Source organism: Pleurodeles waltl, chromosome 7, assembly GCF_031143425.1.
Source record: "Pleurodeles waltl isolate 20211129_DDA chromosome 7, aPleWal1.hap1.20221129, whole genome shotgun sequence".
NCBI lineage: Eukaryota > Metazoa > Chordata > Amphibia > Caudata > Salamandridae > Pleurodeles > Pleurodeles waltl.
In genome coordinates this window covers 450,795,849-450,821,237 of record NC_090446.1, presented here as the reverse complement: position 1 = coordinate 450,821,237, position 25,389 = coordinate 450,795,849, and the positions used below count along the sequence as shown (strand labels likewise).

Below are 25,389 nucleotides of genomic sequence, written 5' to 3'. Positions count from 1 at the left end.
ACTCCATTGCATGGGCACTATTACTACAATTCAACTCCTACCTCACCCTCTGCGGGGAAAAACAATCGAAGATGGAGTCGACGCCCATGCGCAATGGAGACGAAAGGAGGAGTCACTCGGTCCCGTGACTCGAAAGACTTCTTCGAAGAAAAACAACTTGTAACACTCCGGCCCAACACCAGATGGCGAGCTATTGCAAAACATGCGAATCTACTGCGACTGATGCCACGAACAGATGTACACTGGGTAAGTGACATTTTCATTTCCATGCCACATTTGTCAGCTGCTGTCTGTTGCATGAGTTGGCAAACTCCGCCCAGGCCCCATGGGCTGATTGAACTATTAATGGCATCGTGATTAAACAAAGGGTTCTCCCTTCTCCTCTGGATTTATGAAAAAAAATATTTTGAAATAAAGAATGTAGAAATTAGGAGCTGTTGTGTTTTGTTTAATTGGCCTAGCAGCATTCCTTGTGCAATCCTCGCTCTCTCTCCTCATCATCAAGCATCTCATGATGCTCTACATTCTCTGAGTATTTTTCCACTCACCACTGCAGTTGTCTTACCCTTAGCCTTTTTGCCCCCTAGCTTTCCTAATAGTCATGCCCCTTCTTCCTGGCTATGGGTGCTTTAAAGGTTAACCTCCTTGTTGCCGTAGAGCCTTCCATCATTTCCATTGTGTTCACAATCCTGTCCTTCTCTTTGAAGTGGTCCCCATCCACATCTGTCTTGGATTCCGTTGAGATAGTCTTTTTTGTGTCTCGGAGCTCCCCTCTCTTACCTTCTGGTTTATTCTCTTCTCCTTGGTGCCGCAATTTAACACCCCAATGCCTTTAAAGACTTTCTCCCAGGATCCTTTACTTATGTTTATACTCCGATTCTATGAAAAGGTCTGGATTGTTTATGAAAGGTCCATTTGGATACCTTTCACTGTGCTGTTGATTTGGTAGTTGGTGTCCTGCTCTAGTTTTTTTTTGGTGTGCAGTATTGCTGGGTTTGATTTTACGCCCTTTGTCTGAGGAAGTGGCTAATCCTAATTTGCAGGCACATTATTAGTGCTAGTATTGTGTGCCTTAGGTCATGGCTGGTACGTGATCATGGGTTTGGAGGGGGCACGTTGGCTTAAAATGTCTCATTTTGCTGTACTTACGATTTGGTTTTTTTCCATGTCACTGCAGGACTACAAGGTCGATGAGGACCCTGCCATCTTCACCTCAGCAAAGACGGGTCGTGGACCACTCTGTCCAGACTGGAAGGTATTTGTTGGGCCTGGCCCTTTCTGCAGGGTGATCCCCAAAATTTTCACCTTCCTCCTCCTATTTTTTATGACCTGTTTTTCTTGGCTTTAGGACTCTAGGCACTTTACCACTGCTAACCAGTGCTAAAGTGCATATGCTCCCTGTGTAAATTGTATTGGTGATTGGTTTCTCCATGATTGGAATTTTTGATTTACTAGTAAGCGCCTAGAACAGTGCACCAAGTGTGCCCAGGGCTTGTAAATCAAATGCTACCAGTGGGCCAGAAGCGCCGATTGTGCCACCCACATGAGTGGGCCCTGTAAACATGTCTTAGTCCTGCCACTGCAATGTCTGTGTGGGCAGTTTTAAACTGTCCTTTCAACTGGGCAAGTGTACCCACTTGCCAGGCCCAAAGCTTCCCTTTTATTACCTGTAAATCACCCCTATGTTATGCCCAAGGCAGCTCCAGGGGCAAGGTGCAGTGTATTTAAAAGTTGGGACATGTACTGGTGTGTTTTACATAACCCAATAGTGAAATACTGCTAATTTCGGTTTTCACTATTGCAAGGCCTATCTCTCCCATAGGGGTAACATGGGGATTGCCTTGAAATATCTTTTGTGTAATTTCCCATTGGGAGCAGATGGAGATGTAAACTTTGGGGTCTCTGAACTCACAATAAAAAAATCATCTTCTGGTGAAGTTGGTTTTTGAATTTTAAGTTTGAAAATGCCACTTTTAGAAAGTGGGCATTTTTTTACTGAACCATTCTGTTCCTCTGTCTGTCTGTGGAATACATGTCCTGGTCAGGGTGACAGTTGTGCTGTTTGTGAATTCACTCTAAAAAGTCACACACAAGCAGCTGAGGTGTGGCCTGCATATCCTTATGCGTCTTACTGGGCTAGAGTGGTGGGAGGCGCTGGCACTTGCACCTGAATAGGGCTGTGCCGGTCCTTACACAAAGCAGTCTCCAACCCCCTCGAGTGTGTCTGGTGCCAAGGCAGGAAAACCAGGGTCTTGTGCACTACAAAGACTTCCTTTAAAGTTTGCCTACTTCAAAGGCAGAAATGAGTGTAAGTACTGGACCTCTGAGACTACAACTATAGAATCCTTCTGGACTGAGGACATTCTGCCAGAAAGAAGAGCTGGATGCTGTAGGAGGGACTGCCACTCTGCCTGTTGCTTTGCTGTGGTGGCATGTGGCTTCTGTCCTGGGAGTGAAAGGACTAGACTTTGCTTTCTATATCCTGCTTTCCAAGGTTCTCCAATGGCTTGAGTTGAGCTTGCCTCCTTTTAAGAAGCCTAAGGGACATCAAAGACTTCATCTGCCAGCACCTGGACTCCTGTGCTTAGAGCCCTGTCCTGCCAAGTGGTGCCAAATCTAATCATGCCCTTAAAGGATGTTTTTGGTGCTACAAAGTAAAAATCCATGAATCGCCTCACTGCTTCATTTTGAACCAATGCATCGCTGGAAGGATTTGACGCATCGCTGCTGTCTGCACTGGAGCATGGTCCCTGCTTGACGCAACAACCACGGTTTTCAGTGCAGGCCCCAGCTTTCCATCGCAGCGCTTAGGAACAACCACTGTTGCTTGACTTTCTAGCATCACGTCACTGAAGTCCGTGATGCACCGCCCTGACTCCGATGCAGCATCTGCTTCCTGTCTGAGATCCATGCATCACTTCTTGACTTTTGACGCATCGTCCCTGGGCGCCATTTCATTCATCGGCACCGCAGTAAGGAATTGACGCTTTGTGCCGCTAACGATGCATCACCTGCCCTGTGGCAATAAGGAACCAACACATCAAGTCCCCTACCTAGCAATAAGGAACGCCACATCTCCGACTCTTGATGCATCACCTTCCGTGCAGCCCGCAACATCTTTGTTTTTAACACATCTCAGGTACTTTACCGCAGTCAATCGCTTCATTGATTTCAAGGAACTACAATTACATATAATCTTTTAAAAGTGATATCTTAGCTTGTGTATGTTGAATTTTTTTCGTTTTGGTCTTGCTTTATTCGGGTAAATATTGGTTAGATTTCTAAACTGGTGTGGGGTCCTTTTGTAGTGTTGTCACTGTGTTTTGTGTGTGTGTGTGTGTCTGTGTACACACATTGCCTCTGAGATAAGCCTGACTTCTTGTGCCAAGCTACCAAGGGGGTAAGGAGGGGTTATCTTAGCTGTCTGACTTCCTTACCCAGACTAGATTGAGGGTCCCTACGTGAACAAGGTACAACCACTGCCAACTAGACACCCCATTTCTAACAGTATCCTTGCTCTGTGTATCATTCTACAATCTGCTATTTATCAGACTATTGGGATGGAAACATCCTCTGAATGATGATGGACATGGAGGAGTTGGAAGTGAGGACTGCAACTCCCAGCCTGGAGAAATGGATTTCTGGTATTCTTGAGGCTGGGGCGGGAACTCATGTGCTTGATAAAGGGGAGCAGAGCATCCTTCTCTGCACATCAAAAGTATTGTTCCACGAAGTTGCTGGGCAGTGGGGTCTGGGCTCATTGTAAAATGAGATGGTTGGGCTGATAAAATTATGTCTTCTGTAGGACCAGGGAATCATGATATAGTAAATGGCTTAGGCCTTTGAACCTTTGTGAGTCATGTTTCAGTGGAGGCTGACAGCCAGGTGTGAATCCCGGTTACTTCCTTGGTCTGTGCTGTGGGCCTGTTAGAACTGGAACCACTCCTGCAGTGGCATACTGTCACCTTGGTAAAGGGCAGGGGAGCGGGCATTTAAGAGACGTCAACACCTGCAACTAGAATACTAAAGCGCCAAACTCTAAATCCTATCAGTGTCTAGATTTGGACCATAAAGGTGGGAGCCTGAGTCTCACAAGTTGTTCAACAGCACTGTTCAACAGGCAAAAAGATCATCAAGACTTCCAGCTGCTGAAACCAGAGCTAGGGACCATGGTTGCAAGTCTCCCTCCTGGATGAGGGACTATCACCCAGGATGTCAAGACCCCTTGTCCCACGCCAGAATGACCCACCTTCTGTCAGCTTGGCAAGACCAATGTACCGGACCCTCTGTCAAAGAGGTGAGCGCCTGAAGAGAGCAAGGTCAGCGGGGATCCTGCTGAGTGTATCCCTTTATGCAAAGTGTGAGACGCCTTTCTGGTAGGGACTGCTGCAAGAGTGTAGGGTGCTCTGCCTTTCTTTTGAAGTCTGCTACCCAGTGTGCCAGAAGGGGGCCACTGTAAAACTAGGACAGTCTGAAAGTAAAATTGGCAAATCTCCATTCACCCACCCACCCCTTCCCCCACGGTGTGCCAAGAGGGAACTACCTGTAAGGGCAGGCCGTTGCCCTGGATCATTGTACCAAGGCTGCTGTGAAGAACACTTACGGATTTAGAAGGAGCTGCAGAAACGATGTCCACACCAATAAGGGCCACCGGAAAACTGAGGGGGCCACAACGCAACATCGAGGAAAGACCACAGGAGGTTGTTGACCCTCAGCATTTGGAAGTCCAGAGCATGCCAAGATGCGGATTGGGTAATGCTACACAGTCGGGCCTGCCAGGGATTTGCACTATCTAAGCTCCTTGCGCTGCTAAAGTTGACTTTTAAGGCCAAACTTAACAGGAACACTTGGGGACTAGCGTGGTACCCATTTGAAAGTCACCCTTATTATCGAATGGAGGAATAAACAGTCCCACTAAAAGGGCCAGAAGGACTCTGGGATACTGCCCAGGAAGACGTTAGTGCGCCAACCTTAGGATACTGTGGATACTGTTTAGTGTGTTGCCTCTGTGCTTTGGGAGCTTATATGAAACTGTTTTTGTCAGTATAGTCCGTTTATTGCAGCCACTGTTTGTGCAGTGAGTTTTGTGCATGTGCGTGACTCACACCTACCATCTTCTCCATAAGCCATGTACTGCTTGACCCACGCAGTCTCTGAGAGTCAAGTGCTGAAAGGGGTAGTACTTGGCCCCGTTCCTCAGGACCCTTAGTAGGTCGAACCCTTGGGCATCAGGAGTAGGCCGGGCCCTTTGGCATCAGGAGTGAACGGCCTCATCTCCCATGGTTTGTTTTAGTAACTTCTGCTTACCGTATAAAAGGGGTTTTGACACATATCTATAGTCTAGTCAATTGTAGTAATCTTTCCTGGAGTATTCTGCAGCACATGAAATGAACGGAAAGTCAGTCATCATTGTGTAGGGCCTTCCAGTGTTATATCCAGTAACAGTAGAACGTTGTTTGTTGCTGGAGTTGGTGCTGCAGTGATAGCTTACAGCCATTTTGTCTAGCATTCAGATATCCTGATGAGAACCTTGTAAGGAAATGCCTCCTTGGCATGGTTACCCCCTGACTTTTTGCCTTTGCTGATGCTATGTTTTGAATTGAAAGTGTGCTGAGGCCTGCTAACCAGGCCCCAGCACCAGTGTTCTTTCCCTAACCTGTACTTTTGTATCCACAATTGGCACACCCTGGCATCCAGATAAGTCCCTTGTAAATGGTACCCCTGGTACCAAGGGCCCTGATGCCAAGGAAGGTCTCTAAGGGCTGCAGCATATCTTATGCCACCCTGGAGACCCCTCACTCAGCACAGACACCCTGCTTGCCAGCTTGTGTGTGCTGGTGAGAACAAAACGAGTAAGTCGACATGGCACTCCCCTCAGGGTGCCATGCCAGCCTCTCACTGCCTATACAGGTATAGATAAGTCACCCCTCTAGCAGGCCTTACAGCCCTAAGGCAGGGTGCACTATACCATAGGTGAGGGCACCAGTGCATGAGCACTGTGCCCCTACAGTGTCTAAGCAATACCTTAGACATTGTAAGTGCAGGGTAGCCATAAGAGTATATGGTCTGGGAGTATGTTTTACACGAACTCCACAGCACCATAATGGCTACACTGAAAACTGGGAAGTTTGGTATCAAACTTCTCAGCACAATAAATGCACACTGATGCCAGTGTACATTTTATTGTAAAATACACCCCAGAGGGCACCTTAGAGTTGCCCCCTGAAACCTTAACCAACTATCTGTGTAGGCTGACTGGTTCCAGCAGCCTGCCACACTAGAGACATGTTGCTGGCCCCATGGGGAGAGTGCCTTTGTCACTCTGAGGCCAGTAACAAAGCCTGCACTGGGTGGAGATGCTAACACCTCCCCCAGGCAGGAGCTGTCACACCTGGCGGTGAGCCTCAAAGGCTCACCCCTTTGTGCCAGCACCGCAGGACACTCCAGCTAGTGGAGTTGCCCGCCCCCTCCGGCCCCGGCCCCCACTTTTGGCGGCAAGGCCGGAGAAAATAATGAGAAAAACAAGGAGGAGTCACTGGCCAGTCAGGACAGCCCCTAAGGTGTCCTGAGCTGAAGTGACTCCAACTTTTAGAAATCCTCCATCTTGCAGATGGAGGATTCCCCCAATAGGATTAGGGATGTGACCCCCTCCCCTTGGGAGGAGGCACAAAGAGGGTGTACCCACCCTCAGGGCTAGTAGCCATTGGCTACTAACCCCCCAGACCTAAACACGCCCTTAAATTTAGTATTTAAGGGCTCCCCTGAACCTAAGAATTTAGATTCCTGCAACTTACCGAAGAAGAAGACTGCTGAGCTGAAAACCCCTGCAGAAGAAGAAAGAAGACACCAACTGCTTTGGCCCCAGTCCTACCGGCCTGTCTCCTGCCTTCTAAAGAACCCTGCTCCAGCGACGCTTTCTCCAGGACCAGCGACCTCTGAATCCTCAGAGGACTGCCCTGCTTCCAAGAGACCAAGAAACTCCCGAGGACAGTGGCACTGCTCCAAAAGAACTGCGACTTTGTTTCAAGGAGCAGATTTAAAGACCCCTGCAACTCCCCGCAAGAAGCGTGAGACTTGCAACACTGCACCCGGCGATCCCGACTCGACTTGTGGAGAACCACCACCTCAGGGAGGACCCTCCGGCGACTCCGAGTCCGTGAGTAACCAAAGTTGTCCCCCCTGAGCCCCCACAGCGACGCCTGCAGAGGGAATCCCGAGGCTCCCCCTGACCGCGACTGCCTGAACTCCATTTCCTGACGGCTGGAAAAGACCCTGCACCCGCAGCCCCCAGCACCTAAAGGAACGGAACTCCTGTGCAGGAGTGAGCCCCAGGAAGCCCTCTCCCTTGCCCAGGTGGTGGCTACCCCGAGGAGCCCCCCCCCCCCCCCCCCCTTGCCTGCCTGCAACGCTGAAGAGATCCCTTGATCTCTCATTGATTTCCATTGAAAACCCGACGCTTGTTTCTACACTGCACCCGGCCGCCCCAGTGCCGCTGAGGGTGTACTTTTTGTGTGGACTTGTGTCCCCCCCGGTGCCCTACAAAACCCCCCTGGTCTGCCCTCCGAAGACGCGGGTACTTACCTGCTGGCAGACCGGAACCGGGGCACCCCCTTCTCTCCATTGAAGCCTATGCGTTTTGGGCACCTCTTTGACCTCTGCACCTGACCGGCCCTGAGCTGCTGGTGTGGTAACTTTGGGGTTGCTCTGAACCCCCAACGGTGGGCTACCTTGGACCCAAACCCGAGACTTGTAAGTGATTTACTTACCTGACAAAAACTAACAAAAACTTACCTCCCCAGGAACTGTGAAAATTGCACTGTGTCCACTTTTAAAACAGCTTATTGTGTTTTATGTGAAAAGTATACATGCTAATGTAATGATTCAAAGTTCCTAAAGTACTTACCTGCAATACCTTTCAAATGAGATATTCCATGTAGAATTTGAACCTGTGGTTCTTAAAATAAACGTAAGAAAAGATATTTTTCTATAACAAAACCTATTGGCTGGATTTGTCTCTGAGTGTGTGTTCCTCACTTATTGCCTGTGTGTATGTACAACAAATGCTTAACACTACTCCTTTGATAAGCCTACTGCTCGACCACACTACCGCAAAATAGAGCATTAGTATTATCTCTTTTTGCCACTATCTTACCTCTAAGGGGAACCCTTGGACTCTGTGCATACTATTCCTTACTTTGAAATATTGCATACAGAGCCAACTTCCTACATTGGTGGATCAGCGGTGGGGTACAAGACTTTGCATTTGCTGGACTACTCAGCCAATACCTGATCACACGACAAATTCCAAAAATTGTCATTAGAAATTGATTTTTTGCAATTTGAAATTTTTCTAAATTCTTTAAAGTCCTGCTAGGGCCTTGTGTTAGTCCCTGTTAGCATTGCTTTTAGAGTTTAAAAGTTTGGTAAAAGTTTGAATTAGATTCTAGAACTAGTTTTTAGATTCTTAAAAAGTATTCCAACTTTTAGAAGCATAATGTCTAGTACAGATGTGAATGTGGTGGAACTCGACACCACACCTTACCTCCATCTTAAGATGAGGGAGCTAAGGTCACTCTGTAAAATAAAGAAAATAGCAATGGGCTCCAGACCTTCCAAACTACAGCTCCAGGAGCTGTTGGCAGAGTTTGAAAGAGCCAACCCCTCTGAGGATGGCAACTCAGAGGATGATGATAGTGACTTGGAGGGTGATTCCCCCCCACCAGTCCTATCTAGGGAGAACAGGGCCTCTCAAGCCCTGACTCCACAAATAATAGAGATGCTGGTTCCCTCACAGGAGGTACCAACAACTCTGAAATCACTGAGGATAACTCCAGTGAAGAGGACATCCAGTTAGCCAGGATGGCCAAAAGATTGGCTTTGGAAAGACAGATCCTAGCCATAGAAAGGGAAAGACAAGAGATGGGCCTAGGACCCATCAATGGTGGCAGCAACATAAATAGGGTCAGAGATTCTCCTGACATGTTGAAAATCCCTAAAGGGATTGTAACTAAATATGAAGATGGTGATGACATCACCAAATGGTTCACAGCTTTTGAGAGGGCTTGTGTAACCAGAAAAGTGAACAAATCTCACTGGGGTGCTCTCCTTTGGGAAATGTTCACAGGAAAGTGAAGGGATAGACTCCTCACACTCTCTGGAAAAGATGCAGAATCTTATGACCTCATGAAGGGTACCCTGATTGAGGGCTTTGGATTCTCCACTGAGGAGCATAGGATTAGATTCAGGGGGGCTCAAAAATCCTCGAGCCAGACCTGGGTTGACTTTGTAGACTACTCAGTAAAAACACTAGATGGTTGGATTCAAGGCAGTGGTGTAAGTAATTATGATGGGCTGTACAATTTATTTGTGAAAGAACACCTGTTAAGTAATTGTTTCAATGACAAACTGCATCAGCATCTGGTAGACCTAGGACCAATTTCTCCCCAAGAATTGGGAAAGAAGGCGGACCATTGGGTCAAGACTAGGGTGTCCAAAACTTCCACAGGGGGTGACCAAAAGAAAGGGGTCACAAAACCTCCCCAGGGGAAGGGTGGTGAGACCGCCAAAAACAAAAATAGTAAAGAGTCTTCTACAGGCCCCCCAAATCCTGCACAGGAGGGTGGGCCCAGAGCCTCTTCACAAAACAATTCTGGGTACAAGGGTAAAAACTTTGATCCCAAAAAGGCCTGGTGTCGTAGCTGTAGTCAGTCTGGACACCAAACTGGAGACAAGGCCTGTCCCAAGAAAGATACCACTTCTAACTCCACTCCAGCTAAAACTGGAATGGCCAGTCTCCAAGTGGGATCAACAGTGTGCCCAGAGCAAATCAGGTGTCACACTGAAGCTACATTAGTCTCTGAGGGTGGGGTGGATTTAGCCACACTGGCTGCCTGGCCCCCTAACATGCAAAAATACAGGCAGCAGCTCTTAATTAATGGGACAAGTGTAGAGGGCCTGAGGGATACAGGTGCCAGTGTCACCATGGTGACAGAGAAACTGGTTTCCCCTGGCCAATACCTGGCTGGACAAACTTATCCAGTCACCAACGCTGACAATCAGACTAAAGTACATCCCATGGCAATGGTAACTTTAGAGTGGGGAGGGGTCAATGGCCTGAAACAGGTGGTGGTCTCCTCAAATATCCCAGTAGACTGTTTGCTTGGAAATGACCTGGAGTCCTCAGCATGGGCTGAGGTAGAACTGAAAACCCATGCAGCCATGCTGGGTATCCCTGAACTGGTGTGTGTCAAGACAAGGGCACAGTGCAAGGCACAGGGTGAAAAAGTAGAGCTGGAGTCTGGAAGAAAGGCCCGGCCTACCAAGAGAAAAGGAAAGTCAGCTGGGAAACCAGCTGCAACACAGCAAGAAAAAGAGAACCTCTCTTCTCAGGAAGAAGTTCTGCCCTCTGAGGGAACTGAGCCTATGGAGATGGAACCTTATCAGGTTGAGCTCTTAGGCCCAGGGGGACCCTCAAGGGAAGAGCTGTGTAAGGGACAAGAAACCTGTCCCTCTCTTGAAGGCCTTAGGCAGCAAGCTGCTGAAGAGTCCAAAGGCAAGAAAAATGGAACACATAGGGTCTATTGGGAAGATGGACTCCTGTACACTGAGGCAAGAGATCCCAAACCTGGTGCCACTAGGAGAGTGGTAGTGCCTCAGGGTTTCAGAGAGTTCATTCTGACCTTAGCCCATGATATTCCCCTTGCTGGGCATTTGGGACAAACCAAGACGTGGGAGAGGTTAGTCAACCACTTCTACTGGCCCAATATGTCCCAGAAGGTTAAGGAGTTTTGCCTCTCCTGCCCCACCTGTCAAGCCAGTGGTAAGACAGGTGGGCATCCAAAGGCCCCCCTCATTCCACTTCTAGTGGTGGGGGTCCCCTTTGAAAGAGTGGGTGTGGACATAGTTGGTCCACTAGAACCTCCCACAGCCTCAGGAAATATGTACATCCTAGTAGTAGTGGATCATGCTACTAGGTATCCTGAAGCTATTCCCCTTAGGTCGACTACTGCCCCTGCAGTAGCCAAGGCCCTCATTGGTATCTTTACCAGAGTGGGCTTCCCTAAGGAGGTGGTGTCTGACAGAGGTACCAACTTCATGTCAGCATACCTAAAACACATGTGGAATGAGTGTGGAGTGACTTATAAATTCACTACACCATATCATCCACAAACTAATGGCCTTGTTGAGAGATTCAACAAGACATTAAAGGGCATGATCATGGGGCTCCCAGAAAAACTCAAAAGGAGATGGGATGTCCTCCTACCATGTCTGCTTTTCGCTTACAGAGAGGTGCCTCAGAAGGGAGTAGGGTTCTCACCCTTTGAACTTCTGTTTGGCCACCCTGTAAGGGGACCACTAGCTCTTGTGAAAGAAGGCTGGGAGAGACCTCTTCATGAGCCTAAACAAGACATAGTGGACTATGTACTTGGCCTTCGCTCAAGGATGGCAGAGTACATGGAAAAGGCAAGCAAAAACCTTGAGGCCAGCCAACAGCTCCAGAAGTGTTGGTATGACCAAAAGGCTGCACTGGTTGAATTTCAACCAGGGCAGAAAGTATGGGTTTTGGAGCCTGTGGCTCCCAGGGCACTTCAGAACAGATGGAGTGGCCCTTACCCAATCCTGGAAAAGAAGAGTCAGGTCACCTACCTGGTGGACCTAGGCACAAGCAGGAGCCCCAAGAGGGTGATCCATGTAAACCGCCTAAAACTCTTCCATGACAGGGCTGATGTAAATCTGTTGATGGTAACAGATGAGGACCAGGAAGCTGAGAGTGAGCCTCTCCCTGATCTCCTCTCATCAGACCCTAAAGATGGCTCAGTGGATGGAGTGATCTATTCAGACACCCTCTCTGGCCAACAGCAAGCTGACTGTAGGAAGGTCCTACAACAGTTTGCTGAGCTCTTTTCCCTAACCCCTGGTCAGACACACCTGTGTACCCATGATGTGGACACAGGAGACAGCATGCCTGTCAAAAACAAAATCTTCAGACAGTCTGATCAAGTTAAGGAAAGCATCAAGGTGGAAGTCCACAAGATGCTGGAATTGGGAGTAATTGAGTACTCTGACAGCCCCTGGGCTAGCCCAGTGGTCTTAGTCCCCAAACCTCACACCAAAGAAGGAAAGAGAGAGATGAGGTTTTGTGTGGACTACAGAGGACTTAACTCTGTCACCAAGACAGATGCCCATCCCATTCCTAGAGCTGATGAGCTGATTGATAAATTAGGGGCTGCCAAATTCTTAAGTACCTTTGACTTAACAGCAGGGTACTGGCAAATCAAAATGGCCCCTGGAGCAAAAGAAAAGACAGCATTCTCCACACCTGATGGGCATTATCAGTTCACTGTTATGCCCTTTGGTTTAAAGAATGCCCCTGCCACCTTCCAAAGGTTGGTGAATCAAGTCCTTGCTGGCTTGGAGTCCTTCAGTGCAGCTTATCTTGACGATATTGCTGTCTTTAGCTCCAACTGGCAGGATCACCTGGTCCACCTGAAGAAGGTTTTGAAGGCTCTGCAATCTGCAGGCCTCTCTATCAAGGCATCCAAATGCCAGATAGGGCAGGGAACTGTGGTTTACTTGGGACACCTTTTAGGTGGAGGCCAAGTTCAGCCACTCCAGCCTAAGATCCAGACTATTCTGGACTGGGCAGCTCCAAAAACCCAGACTCAAGTCAGGGCATTCCTTGGCTTGACTGGGTACTACAGGAGGTTTGTGAAGGGATATGGATCCATTGTGACAGCCCTCACAGAACTCACCTCCAAGAAAATTCCCAAGAAAGTAAACTGGACTGTAGAATGCCAACAGGCCTTTGACACCCTGAAACAAGCTATGTGCACAGCACCAGTTCTAAAAGCTCCAGATTACTCCAAGCAGTTCATTGTGCAGACAGATGCCTCTGAACATGGGATAGGGGCAGTTTTGTCCCAAACAAATGATGATGGCCTTTCCAGGTTCTTCCACTTAGAAAATGAACTCTCTTGGGAAAGGTTAGTCTCCTCCTCTTTCGTTTGGGGGGGGGGGTTGTGTAAGGAAATGCCTCCTTGGCATGGTTACCCCCTGACTTTTTGCCTTTGCTGATGCTATGTTTTGAATTGAAAGTGTGCTGAGGCCTGCTAACCAGGCCCCAGCACCAGTGTTCTTTCCCTAACCTGTACTTTTGTATCCACAATTGGCACACCCTGGCATCCAGATAAGTCCCTTGTAAATGGTGCCCCTGGTACCAAGGGCCCTGATGCCAAGGAAGGTCTCTAAGGGCTGCAGCATATCTTATGCCACCCTGGAGACCCCTCACTCAGCACAGACACCCTGCTTGCCAGCTTGTGTGTGCTGGTGAGAACAAAACGAGTAAGTCGACATGGCACTCCCCTCAGGGTGCCATGCCAGCCTCTCACTGCCTATGCAGGTATAGATAAGTCACCCCTCTAGCAGGCCTTACAGCCCTAAGGCAGGGTGCACTATACCATAGGTGAGGGCACCAGTGCATGAGAACTGTGCCCCTACAGTGTCTAAGCAATACCTTAGACATTGTAAGTGCAGGGTAGCCATAAGAGTATATGGTCTGGGAGTCTGTTTTACACGAACTCCACAGCACCATAATGGCTACACTGAAAACTGGGAAGTTTGGTATCAAACTTCTCAGCACAATAAATGCACACTGATGCCAGTGTACATTTTATTGTAAAATACACCCCAGAGGGAACCTTAGAGTTGCCCCCTGAAACCTTAACCAACTATCTGTGTAGGCTGACTGGTTCCAGCAGCCTGCCACACTAGAGACATGTTGCTGGCCCCATGGGGAGAGTGCCTTTGTCACTCTGAGGCCAGTAACAAAGCCTGCACTGGGTGGAGATGCTAACACCTCCCCCAGGCAGGAGCTGTCACACCTGGCGGTGAGCCCTCAAAGGCTCACCCCTTTGTGCCAGCACCGCAGGACACTCCAGCTAGTGGAGTTGCCCGCCCCCTCCGGCCCCGGCCCCCACTTTTGGCGGCAAGGCCGGAGAAAATAATGAGAAAAACAAGGAGGAGTCACTGGCCAGTCAGGACAGCCCCTAAGGTGTCCTGAGCTGAAGTGACTCCAACTTTTAGAAATCCTCCATCTTGCAGATGGAGGATTCCCCCAATAGGATTAGGGATGTGACCCCCTCCCCTTGGGAGGAGGCACAAAGAGGGTGTACCCACCCTCAGGGCTAGTAGCCATTGGCTACTAACCCCCCAGACCTAAACTTGCCCTTAAATTTAGTATTTAAGGGCTCCCCTGAACCTAAGAATTTAGATTCCTGCAACTTACCGAAGAAGAAGACTGCTGAGCTGAAAACCCCTGCAAAAGAAGAAAGAAGACACCAACTGCTTTGGCCCCAGTCCTCCCGGCCTGTCTCCTGCCTTCTAAAGAACCCTGCTCCAGCGACGCTTTCTCCAGGACCAGCGACCTCTGAATCCTCAGAGGACTGCCCTGCTTCCAAGAGACCAAGAAACTCCCGAGGACAGCGGCACTGCTCCAAAAGAACTGCAACTTTGTTTCAAGGAGCAGATTTAAAGACCCCTGCAACTCCCCGCAAGAAGCGTGAGACTTGCAACACTGCACCCGGCGATCCCGACTCGTCTGGTGGAGAACCAACACCTCAGGGAGGACCCTCCGGTGACTCCGAATCCGTGAGTAACCAAAGTTGTCCCCTCTGAGCCCCCACAGCGAATCCCGAGGCTCCCCCTGACCGCGACTGCCTGAACTCCATTTCCCGACGGCTGGAAAAGACCCTGCACCCGCAGCCCCCAGCACCTAAAGGAACGGAACTCCTGTGCAGGAGTGACCCCCAGGAAGCCCTCTCACTTGCCCAGGTGGTGGCTACCCCGAGGAGCCCACCCCCCCCCCCTTGCCTGCCTGCAACGCTGAAGAGATCCCTTGATCTCTCATTGATTTCCATTGAAAACCTGATGCTTGTTTCTACACTGCACCCGGCCGCCCCAGTGCCGCTGAGGGTGTACTTTTTGTGTGGACTTGTGTCCCCCCCGGTGCCCTACAAAACCCCCCTGGTCTGCCCTCCGAAGACGCAGGTACTTACCTGCTGGCAGACCGGAACCGGGGCACCCCCTTCTCTCCATTGAAGCCTATGCGTTTTGGGCACCTCTTTGACCTCTGCACCTGACCGGCCCTGAGCTGCTGGTGTGGTAAGTTTGGGGTTGCTCTGAACCCCCAACGGTGGGCTACCTTGGACCCAAACCCGAGACTTGTAAGTGATTTACTTACCTGACAAAAACTAACAAAAACTTACCTCCCCTGGAACTGTGAAAATTGCACTAAGTGTCCACTTTTAAAACAGCTTATTGTGTTTTATGTGAAAAGTATACATGCTAATGTAATGATTCAAAGTTCCTAAAGTATTTACCTGCAATACCTTTCAAATGAGATATTCCATGTAGAATTTGAACCTGTGGTTCTTAAAATAAACGTAAGAAAAGATATTTTTCTATAACAAAACCTATTGGCTGGATTTGTCTCCGAGTGTGTGTTCCTCACTTATTGCCTGTGTGTATGTACAACAAATGCTTAACACTACTCCTTTGATAAGCCTACTGCTCGACCACACTACCACAAAATAGAGCATTAGTATTATCTCTTTTTGCCACTATCTTACCTCTAAGGGGAACCCTTGGACTCTGTGCATACTAGTCCTTACTTTGAAATAGTGCATACAGAGCCAACTTCCTACAAACCTGTCTTCTTTCCTTTGTCCATGTGATGACACTGCAGCGTTTGCAGTTTGACAGCTTACAGAATGAAGCTTGTTCTGCAGCGAAATACACTTTCAACGCACTGCACACTCCACTGTTGGCTTTATATACCCAACCAGACAGGTATGGTTCTGCTGTAATTTTGCTTCTTACTGATTCTCTCCTTCCAACAGAAGGAGCTCTCAAACAACCCAGACTGCCCTCACATGTGCGCCTACAAGCTAGTGACAGTGAAGTTCCGGTGGTGGGGCCTGCAGGGACGTGTGGAAAAGTTTATCCACAAGGTATGTTGCCATAATACTGTGTGAAACACAGCACCCCTCCCTCACGCCCTGTGCTAATTGTACTTGTACTCTGTATGCAACTCCACCTTCCATAAATAGTTTGCTCTTCCCCTTCTGCTAGCTCAATTGTCCTCTTTTGGTAACACATGCTCTACATTGCTCTCACTCATACTTTCATTTAGAACTCAAACACATCTACCCTTCATTACAAGTCTTCACCAAACCCCACCAAATTGCTAGCTTTGTCAGGCCACCCTTCTCTTCTTGTAATGTACAAAGTTACACACTACTAGAGCCCACCTATTGTCTATTCCTGACACTGTTAGTTCTGCCTGGGCAGTCCAGTTGCTTTATGATACAGACAAGCTCCAGTGTAGTAAAAAATGCTTGTCAGAGTAATTGATGCATCACAGTGGGCCAGTATCTACAAAGTAAAATGCTAGTGCACACTTTGGTTAGCCTATAGGGATATCCATCGTCACTTTAAATAAAAAGCATCGACCATTCTACTTTTTGCAGGTATCACACCTGGAATTGTAATTTATTTAGTGCTTTACTCTTTCTTGGACAGAATGCGGGGGGCTGTTGCATCCAGAAAACTATACAAAGGTGTACTTTTCAGCTGAGTTGCTGTATCGTCTTTTGTACAAATGCACTTGTGCTGTGTATTATATAAACAGCATATAACTTTTCATTGGATTCAGAGGCTTGATAGTTGCTGTTCCTTTCTCTTGCATTTGGAGAAACAGTTTTATCCTGGTGACTGGTCAATGTTCTCTTGATTCCGAGATCTGTTAGTTGCTGTGCCAGGTGTGTTTTTCAGATCTATATGGTTTTTGACGGACATTGCTGGGGAGAAAATTTGGCAATTTGGCCTCAACTCTGCATGGCTTGTCCTACTGTTAGTTTCAGTTGATATTTAGATAATTAGCAATACTCAGTTTGTTTGGAATCAGAGCACTTGCACTTGCAGTAGTCTGTAATTGAGTTTCCAAATGGTTCCTAGGTTTCCATTGAAAATGCTTCGGTTTTTGGTGTGACGTCAGTTGAGCAAATGGGAATGTGCGTTTGTTAGGGAGAGTGGCAAGTGCCATACATTGTTTACATTCCCTGTCCTTGTTCATGTACAGTGATTAGATCAAAGCAGATAAGTCTTGCTCCTTAGGGCAGCAGCTTTCCAATCATTTTGTGTCACACTAATGCGTAAACAAGGTTCAGGCCTGGCTCTGGATGTAGGCAGTACCCGAATAGTGCTCTTTCAGATAAAGACTTACTTTTTTGGGTGTGAAGCTTTGTCTAGCTCTCAGCCCAGGGAGCAGTAGACAAACCCAGCACCTCTAAAAAAAATTTTTTTTTTTTTTTTTTTTTTTTTACAGTTTTTATCTCACTCATATGGTGCATACGTAGAACAGTGAGACGTATTTCAGCCCTGAAGTTACTGCATATGTTTGTCAGTCACCATCTTTATTGATGGGCCTAGCCTACTGAGTTTGCTTTGTTTTCTTTTTTAAATGGCACACACATGCTTTGAGCTTGTCTTGGTTTGCTTTATGCTACGTAGAGCTGCCACCATGAAATATTCACTCCTCCAACGGTACATGTTGGAAATGAAATGAAAATGCAATTTATAGCGCGGGCTTGTACCCGGAGGTGTCTAGGTGTGAAAAGTCTCAAGGAGATTGCTGACTAAAATTGCAAAAGTAAGAATGAGATGATATCGAGAGAAGAGCCAGGTTTTAAGGGCTTTCTGAAAGACTAGCAAGTCTGATTTCTTTTTTCAGCTCCATTGGAAGGGAGTTCCAGAGTTTGATTTTGCCAACAACAAAACTGTTAAATTTATCTTCCCAATTACATCTAATACAGCACCCGTTACGCCATACAGTGAGCTATTGCGTTGCTCCCAAGAACACTTTCCCCTGAGATACACCACATATAAGCCACACAACCAGCAGCACCAAACTTAGAACATATTTAACGATCATCGAAGGATCATGTAACTTAGGAGAGTGATAAACAACTGGTAAATGCCTCCAGCAGACCTCTCAGGCACACAAACTGCACACAGACATCTCATTATGCATGAGACTTCCGCCCAGCCAAAGATGGACCAGAACATGATACTCAGGACTTCTGGCTTGTAATGTAAACTTCAGAAATGTGAATTAAGGCACACCCAGGCAGCCAGGACTGGGTTAATATGGAGTGTAGTAAAAATAAAACCTAAATATGCAGGAGATAACCTCTTCAATGTAGGTTCTTTTTCAGAAGAGTTACTTTAACCATCCACAATAAGATGCCTATCCAGTCTAAGTCTTTATAGAAACCTCTTCCCTGCAACATCTTTGTACTTTAAATTTTCATACCAATGCGGAACTCGTGAAGTTTCTCAAATATAATTTTGTGTGCATCTCCCTGAAATCACCTGTGTGTGTTTATCCCATCCAAAGGCTGTCGGAGTTCAGGGGGAATCCACCAGCTTTGAGTCGTGAAGGGAATACATGACACATGGTTTGACTGATGCACCTCGGTTCTCATCTGCGAAGGTAACACTTCCTTACCGTGAAAACTCCACATAGCATGGTTTAGGGATCCTCCTGTGTTTTTTTATTTTTTTTTTAAATGCCTTGCGATGTAAGGGACTCCCAAGAGGGGCAGTGTTGGCACAGTGTTCTGGAGTGAAGGAGAAAAAAAGTGTCTAGGGTGTCACCACCCAATTCAGATCTTTCCCCAGCTTCTGTGCTATAAATCCCTCCTGGGTGGACTACATTTTTTTGTAGTGCCATGGAGATTAAGGAAAGGAGCATAATCTTTTATTTTTCAGCACAAATTTCCAATAAATTGATATGTTGTGCATTACCCTGATGTCTAGTGGGTTTTCTAGGGAAAGCATATTTTTGTAGCTTGAGTAGTTTTTGGGCAGTCAACCGTTGGCCAAACCATATTACTGTTGATGCAGTCAACCCCGAAATGACGGAGCTGTACACTGTAGACACTTTTTCAGATTGTATTTATTTTTCGCCATCACATTCAGAAAGTAATTGCGGTATACATAGATTGGGAAGCTATAGCTTTTCAGTCTTCAAAAAGGAAAAATTATCTTTTATTTCCAGCTGAGGGGAATGCTGATATGTCCAGGCATTTTGAGCACGACATTGAAATATAGCAGCAAGACCAGGAGAGCTTCCAGCCTTAGTGTGAAAAAAGGTTTTAAAAAAAGCTGGGCCTCTAAAGGAGAAATCCTACTTCGGTCCCTAGATCAAACAGTCCTCAAGCTCTTCTAGAGTCTTCGATTTCAGGAAAACAATAGTGATGCGGAGGGCAGTGAAGAAAGAGCAAGAAAAATAAATCTGTTTTTCTTTGAGACAGAGAACCAGATGAAGGATTTTCGATTCAAAATATTTATGGAGAGAATAAGTTAAAGCCAGGAGCAACAAACATTCAACAAAACCAGAGACTTTGCATCAGTTGTGCATAGTATTCCAGTCAATACCCGTTATGTTGGTGTGCTTGAGGCCACACTTGAATTCCCTCCATGCTAGCTCAGCTTTCCTTTCGGCCCCGGTCTATCATTATTTCTATTCCCCAACCTAGTTTTTGTCCTCCCATTGAATCCTGCTCTCAAAGACTTATCTGTATGTTTTGCATGTATCCTCATTTTCACTGGCTTCTTTACCTCCACATAACATGTCCTGTCTCTGACTTTCCATCCTCACTCCTGACGCAGCCTCTGATTGTCAACACTTGTGCTTTCTTTCCATTTTTAGCAAGAAAAGCGACTTTTTACCAACTTCCACCGGCAGCTCTTTTGTTGGTTGGACCGGTGGGTGGATCTGACAATGGCAGATATCCGACGCATGGAAGATGAGACCCAGCGTGAGCTTGATGAGGTGAGATTCCTACAGTGCATCTGTGCACCTCACTGTACGTCACCTTTGTGCAACAAGGCATGGCATAGCAACATTGTGGCACACGTAAGGTGTCTGTTTCTTTACTCCAAAAGAGCTTCACTTCAGTTAACAGTTTTTATGTTTCCAATAAGTACTTTTAGCATATGGAATATGTATGTACACCACTCGGAGACCTCCTTTTGATTATCCCACCACTAGACTTGTGTATTATCACAATTTGATTCCTGCTCCCCTTTTTTAGTCTGTATCTCATATGCCCCGCTCCCGCCGGAACCTCCTGTTTAAGAGAGTTTCTAGCCCACTATCTGTGCCCAAAGCTGGTGACTAAATGTTCATGTCTATCGTGAACAAACTGAGTGCTTCCAGTTATTTATCCATGTCTGCATTCGTGACTCAAAAACATCCACTTTTCTTTCCATGAACGCACAGTGCTTCCAGCCCATTAGCATGGACTTTGTTGCTGTTCCTCTTTGTTAATCTGCAACTCCTCTGTGCCCTCAATCATCCCCCAGCAATTATTAATTCATAATTTGATCTCTTGCAGATGCGACAAAAGGGTGCAGTGAGAGGAATGTGTGCTGCAGATGAATAATGTGTGCTGACACACACAGCTACCACCTCAAAACAAAAAGGTAACTTTCCAGCTCCAGTGACAGTGGACGGGAAAGTAGGTTGAAGGGCAATTGTGTCATATATTGGAGAAATGGAAGTGGCTGGTTAGTGATAAGGCCAGGGAACAGTTGCATAGTGATTTGGTGAGCACTGAATGTTGGGATGGATCAAAGGTCAGATGGCTGCTGCAGGTTGCGTTGGTAGCTATTTCTGGAGGGAGGGCAGCATAGACCTCAAAGGTAGCAAGCAGCTGGTGTTATGACGAGCAAGAATGTTGAGTGCTAAGCATGACTGTGTTAAATACTTCCTCGTGTGCCTACCCATTGATAAATCATAGTTTTCTGGGTATCCAGATAATCTGGATGCGGGAGGTTGTTGATCACACCTTAATAGGGATAGGGAACATGCCATGGAAAGAGCTTCAGTGGTCTAAATAAAGAAATCCCAGTGATGGTACTGTTGCACTATTATTGATATATTGTGATATTTTGACATGAAAGTCTTGGCTGTCTGTTTGCTTGGTGTTTCTGATAAGTTTATTTGTCTAAGGTGCGGCCAGGAGGTGTTACTTTTAATGTCTTGATGATGTGCGATTTGAAAGGTTTTCAACTGTGTGGTTAAGTGGTTTTTGCTGATTTGCTTAATCATCTTTAGGGTCTTGAACTCTTGATGTATTGTTATGAAAGTCTTAGTAATTATTGAAATGACCGTCTTAGAGGTGGGTTGTAGTATGGTCTCATTGAAGTAACTGTATTGGAAGGTGAGAAGTATTAGTGTAAGGGTCTTGGTAGTTTGTTGGCTCTACTGTTTGACGATGTACTGATGTGAGTGTTTTCATAAAACATTGCACACGTTAGTTCTAATGAAATAAAACAGTTTTTAAGCCCAGTTTTGTTTCCTGAGATGCAGTACTGAAAGTAAGTAGTCTTAAAAAAATAACTCTCTGGATTCATATAATTGTGGGTTATGTGATAGTGGATAATGATGGAACCTTACTCCTCACTGTGTGTCTAAACAACATAATATTGAATAAGCTTTTCAGTGCTCACCCAGTTGGGGACATGCCAATGAAAAGCAGGAGCTTCACATCACGTTGACCTGGCCATTTACCATGAGGTGATTAGCGCAGGTTTCACTCTACTGAAGCTCAAGTTGAACATAATCATATTGCTATTGGTCAGAAACCTAAAGACCCTGGATCCTTTTCTGACAGCTAAAATTAGAACCATAGTTTATAGACATTAAGGTTAAGCCATTATCCACGTATACTGGCTGACTGCCCCAGCACATACTGTCGCATAGGTTCTCATTATCCTAACGAGACTTCTGGATTCGGGCAGCAGAATTACCTGTACTGCGGGGACTGAGTCTGATCCCGCACTATGACACCTGTCAGCCTAATCTGTGTTTGTTCTGGCTAACTAGCAGTGCCTCATCTTCACCCATAGCAGGGATGATTGGGCCAACCGGGTGCATGACATACATGACTCCTCAGGGGAATCGTGGCCACTCGGATCTCATCCGTTTCTCTCGGTTACATTAGTCTCACATATGCAAGGGCAATCAGAGACAGAGTAAAGTTCATTAAGGTTTTATTGAAGCACCTGCATCTTAGATAATGAAGCATGTATTGCAATAACAAGGTGATGAAGCACAATAAGATTAAAATTGTGACAAGGAGAGTAAAACACAATAATAATGCTACCATACTGTCACTAAAGTTTGTGGGATAGTTCCTACCTAAGCTATGTTAGTGCACGGCATGTTAAGCTCTAATTCTGCCTTTCAGGTTCCCCCTGGGGAGACGATATCCCTCATACCTGAGCAAGAGACCTGTAGTCTACATAAGCAGCTGCAGCAAAGAAATCAGTAATCAGCATACAGTCGTGGTAATCTGGCTGGATTCTCCCTCTAACATACATGGGTCAAAGTAGTGTTTTTGTAATAAAACATCTGATGTTCCAAGAAAGGATCCCCACGTAAATGTGTGTGTTTCTGTGAACATTGGAGACAAAGCGTACCACTTTTGCCGGCAACCTATCTTACTGCAGCCTTGAGAAAAGCACAAGAGTGAAAGAAGTGTCTTGTTTAAGAACACAGTGCTGATCTAGGCGAAGAACAGCTAGATAGAAAAAATAAAACAAGACCGCAGATGTGGTTAATGTCAAAATAATAAAACGTAACTGAATAAAATATATCTAGGTTAAAGTGCACAGCCACAGGCCTAGTATGCTAAAATAACATGTATAGAGCTGTAGCTAAAATGGCTACACAACCGTAATATCACCCATGATGCTGATGATAACCCTATCTCCAGCCGATCTCAATATAGGTTAGTGGTTATTGGGATGGAGGTAAAGTATAATACAGAAGGAGTCATTGTTGGAAACCACTATGCTAACATAGATTTTAAAATGCAATGTAGAATGGGAGTGTGAATACAGAGATTGGTCAGATATATCTTAAGCTCATCTGATCCAAAATGACCTCTGAACCTGGTGTGACGAGGCATATTAGCTTTGGTGTGATGATCCTAGTAATGATGCATTGGCATGAGATCACTGGCTATATATCTGCCTGAAACTTCTGATAATGTGTTGGCATGAGCATTTTGGCAGAATGATGAGCAAGAATAGTTCTGTCATGGCAACTTATTATGGGGGGATGAAGATCACAGTGAAGCACTCAGAGTAAGGCTTGGACATCCGGGATGATATGGCAGTGATCCAGGCAGGGCGATGTAGAACTCTGCAAGGCCCATCTAACGCCTTTCCTCTTTAATCTACAGGATATTTACCCCCATGGTCGCGCCTTCTGCCAGTGTGTGGCTTCTCTCCCCTAGGAGGCAAAGCGTCCTACAAATCGTCTAAAAATGTGGATGATCATTGTCCCCCAGATGGAAGGAGCTGCACTTCTAACCCTGCCTTAATCTTCCTGCAGCTGAAGCAGTACTAACTGGCAACCCTGGGTTCTCCATTCAGGGGCGAGAGAGCTTACTAGTACCTTTCTAAAATCTGGTGACCATCTGAAGGGCCCATCAGCGTTTTACCAGTTCATGTAACCTTCTGGTGTGGGATCTTTAGCAAACTGCTGGGTTGCATTGATTACCTGGTGAGCCTATGGATCCTTCTTCCTTGTTGGTGGAACACTTACCTTTCTGTTGGATCATAACTGAACCCCCTCCGGTCCTAGGTTTTCTGTATCCCTGGTCAGCTTTTTAGGTCACCCTGATTGATTCTGCTGTGTACCTCCACACCATTTCTTCTTAAATGCTTTGCAGGTCTACTCCTCAGAACCTTGCTGGATCTTGCTACCTACCTGATAAGTCCACCACCACTCAGCCGAATCATTTTGCCTACATCTTGTCCCTTTGTTCTCTTTGTCAGAACCCTGCTTCATTGCACACACCCTGGACACTCTGGCGCGGCCATTGTGATGGAACTCTTCGCACCACCCTCACTGACCTATCTCAGACTTGGTTGTTCACTACTTTTCCTTTCACTTGCTGCTACCAACGGTATTTTGTTACATTTAAGGCCATATGATATTTTCTGATATTTTTTTTTTCATACTATTTTTCTCCTACATGTGGAGAAATGTGCATGTTTTCATGTGACCCATCTTTACATTTTTATACTTTGCCTTGAGTGTTAATGTTTTTTTCTGTTGCCTTTCTACATGCACTTGGCCAGTGTTGTTCCATTGGCTGAGAAAGGGTCTTGATCAACAGCAATGTGAGGTGATCTGGGGCAAAGTGAGGTGGGTTGTGCGTGACCAGCTGGACAGGACCAAGGTGCATTGGTGCTATTTAGTGTTTATCAGATTGTCAGATTCCCTCAATTATCCAGTCTTGCTGTGGTCCCACTCCATGTGGACCTCCCCTTAGTTTATAATGTTAATGTTTCGCCAGTGCGATTCCACCTGCGGTGAGGGATAATAATTCCAGCAGTAATAGACCACAGAGAAAAATAGGCGTGGTTACATTCAGTGCTACTAGCTACTTGATTTACTTCTGAAAGAGCACTGCTGCCAGATTCCACCACCGAAGAGACAACACCCCTGGAATCAGTCTGAGTTGGCCAGGCATTCCTGACACTCAACACTTGTGTTATTTTTTGGGTTGTTTTTACAGTTCTGTATTTCCATTGTCTGTATGTATTCACCAGACCAGTCACTCTGTTTGACAACTGGAATGGACGGTGTCGCCTTGAATGGGGTTTATATCATGATTAGCACCCAACCACTCAAAAACAAATATAGAGAGTCTCCTGTGCTCCTTAGAATTAATGGTTTTGGACCAACATCCTACGGTTTTGGGTAATTTAGGGATGGGAGCAGTTGATTCTTTTTTATTTTTGTGGTCATAATACGAGGTGGGGAGTTTTCAGGTAGAAATGTCCTCAACACCAAAGCCCTCTTCACCTTCTCCCCCATACCCCCCCATCCCACCAATCCGAAAAATACTATTTTACCATGAGCAGATTAGACAAGGGAACCCTGTACTATTTATACAGTGCTGTGAGATGTCACATATACAGATCTATCACTGATTGTAACTTTCTTCAAATAAATGCTCTCCTTTATACACAACCAGTGCTCAATGCGTGATTTCCACTCGGACGTTTGGGGGATTATGTATGCTTGACTGCATATTAGACAGGAAAGAGCAAAGGTAATAGTCAGTAGTGCTGTATATTGGGGATTGCATCCTCTACACTAAGGCTTTTGGTATTTGTAATCTTTAGTAATAACTAATGATAAATTGCATTGTTTACACAATTACCACCTTAATTTGAAAAATGTAAGCTCACTTCTTTCTGTCATACTTTTGTTCTAGTCCCTCTGTTTTCCCATTGTCAAAG

General features: G+C 46.3%; 1 protein-coding gene across 1 annotated transcript in view; it reads left to right on the top strand.

Annotated features, from left to right (window-relative positions):
- LOC138304170 (phosphatidylinositol transfer protein beta isoform-like) overlaps nucleotides 1-25,099 on the top strand; it is a 70,103-nt gene extending 45,004 nt beyond the window's left edge. The window contains exons 8-12 of the mRNA XM_069244000.1: nucleotides 1,178-1,255; nucleotides 15,897-16,007; nucleotides 19,772-19,894; nucleotides 20,460-20,547; nucleotides 23,316-25,099. Coding sequence (XP_069100101.1) covers nucleotides 1,178-1,255; nucleotides 15,897-16,007; nucleotides 19,772-19,894; nucleotides 20,460-20,507 — 360 coding nt within the window. The 3' untranslated portion in view covers nucleotides 20,508-20,547; nucleotides 23,316-25,099. The remainder of the gene's footprint in view (nucleotides 1-1,177; nucleotides 1,256-15,896; nucleotides 16,008-19,771; nucleotides 19,895-20,459; nucleotides 20,548-23,315) is intronic.
- Nucleotides 25,100-25,389: the final 290 nt, after the last annotated feature.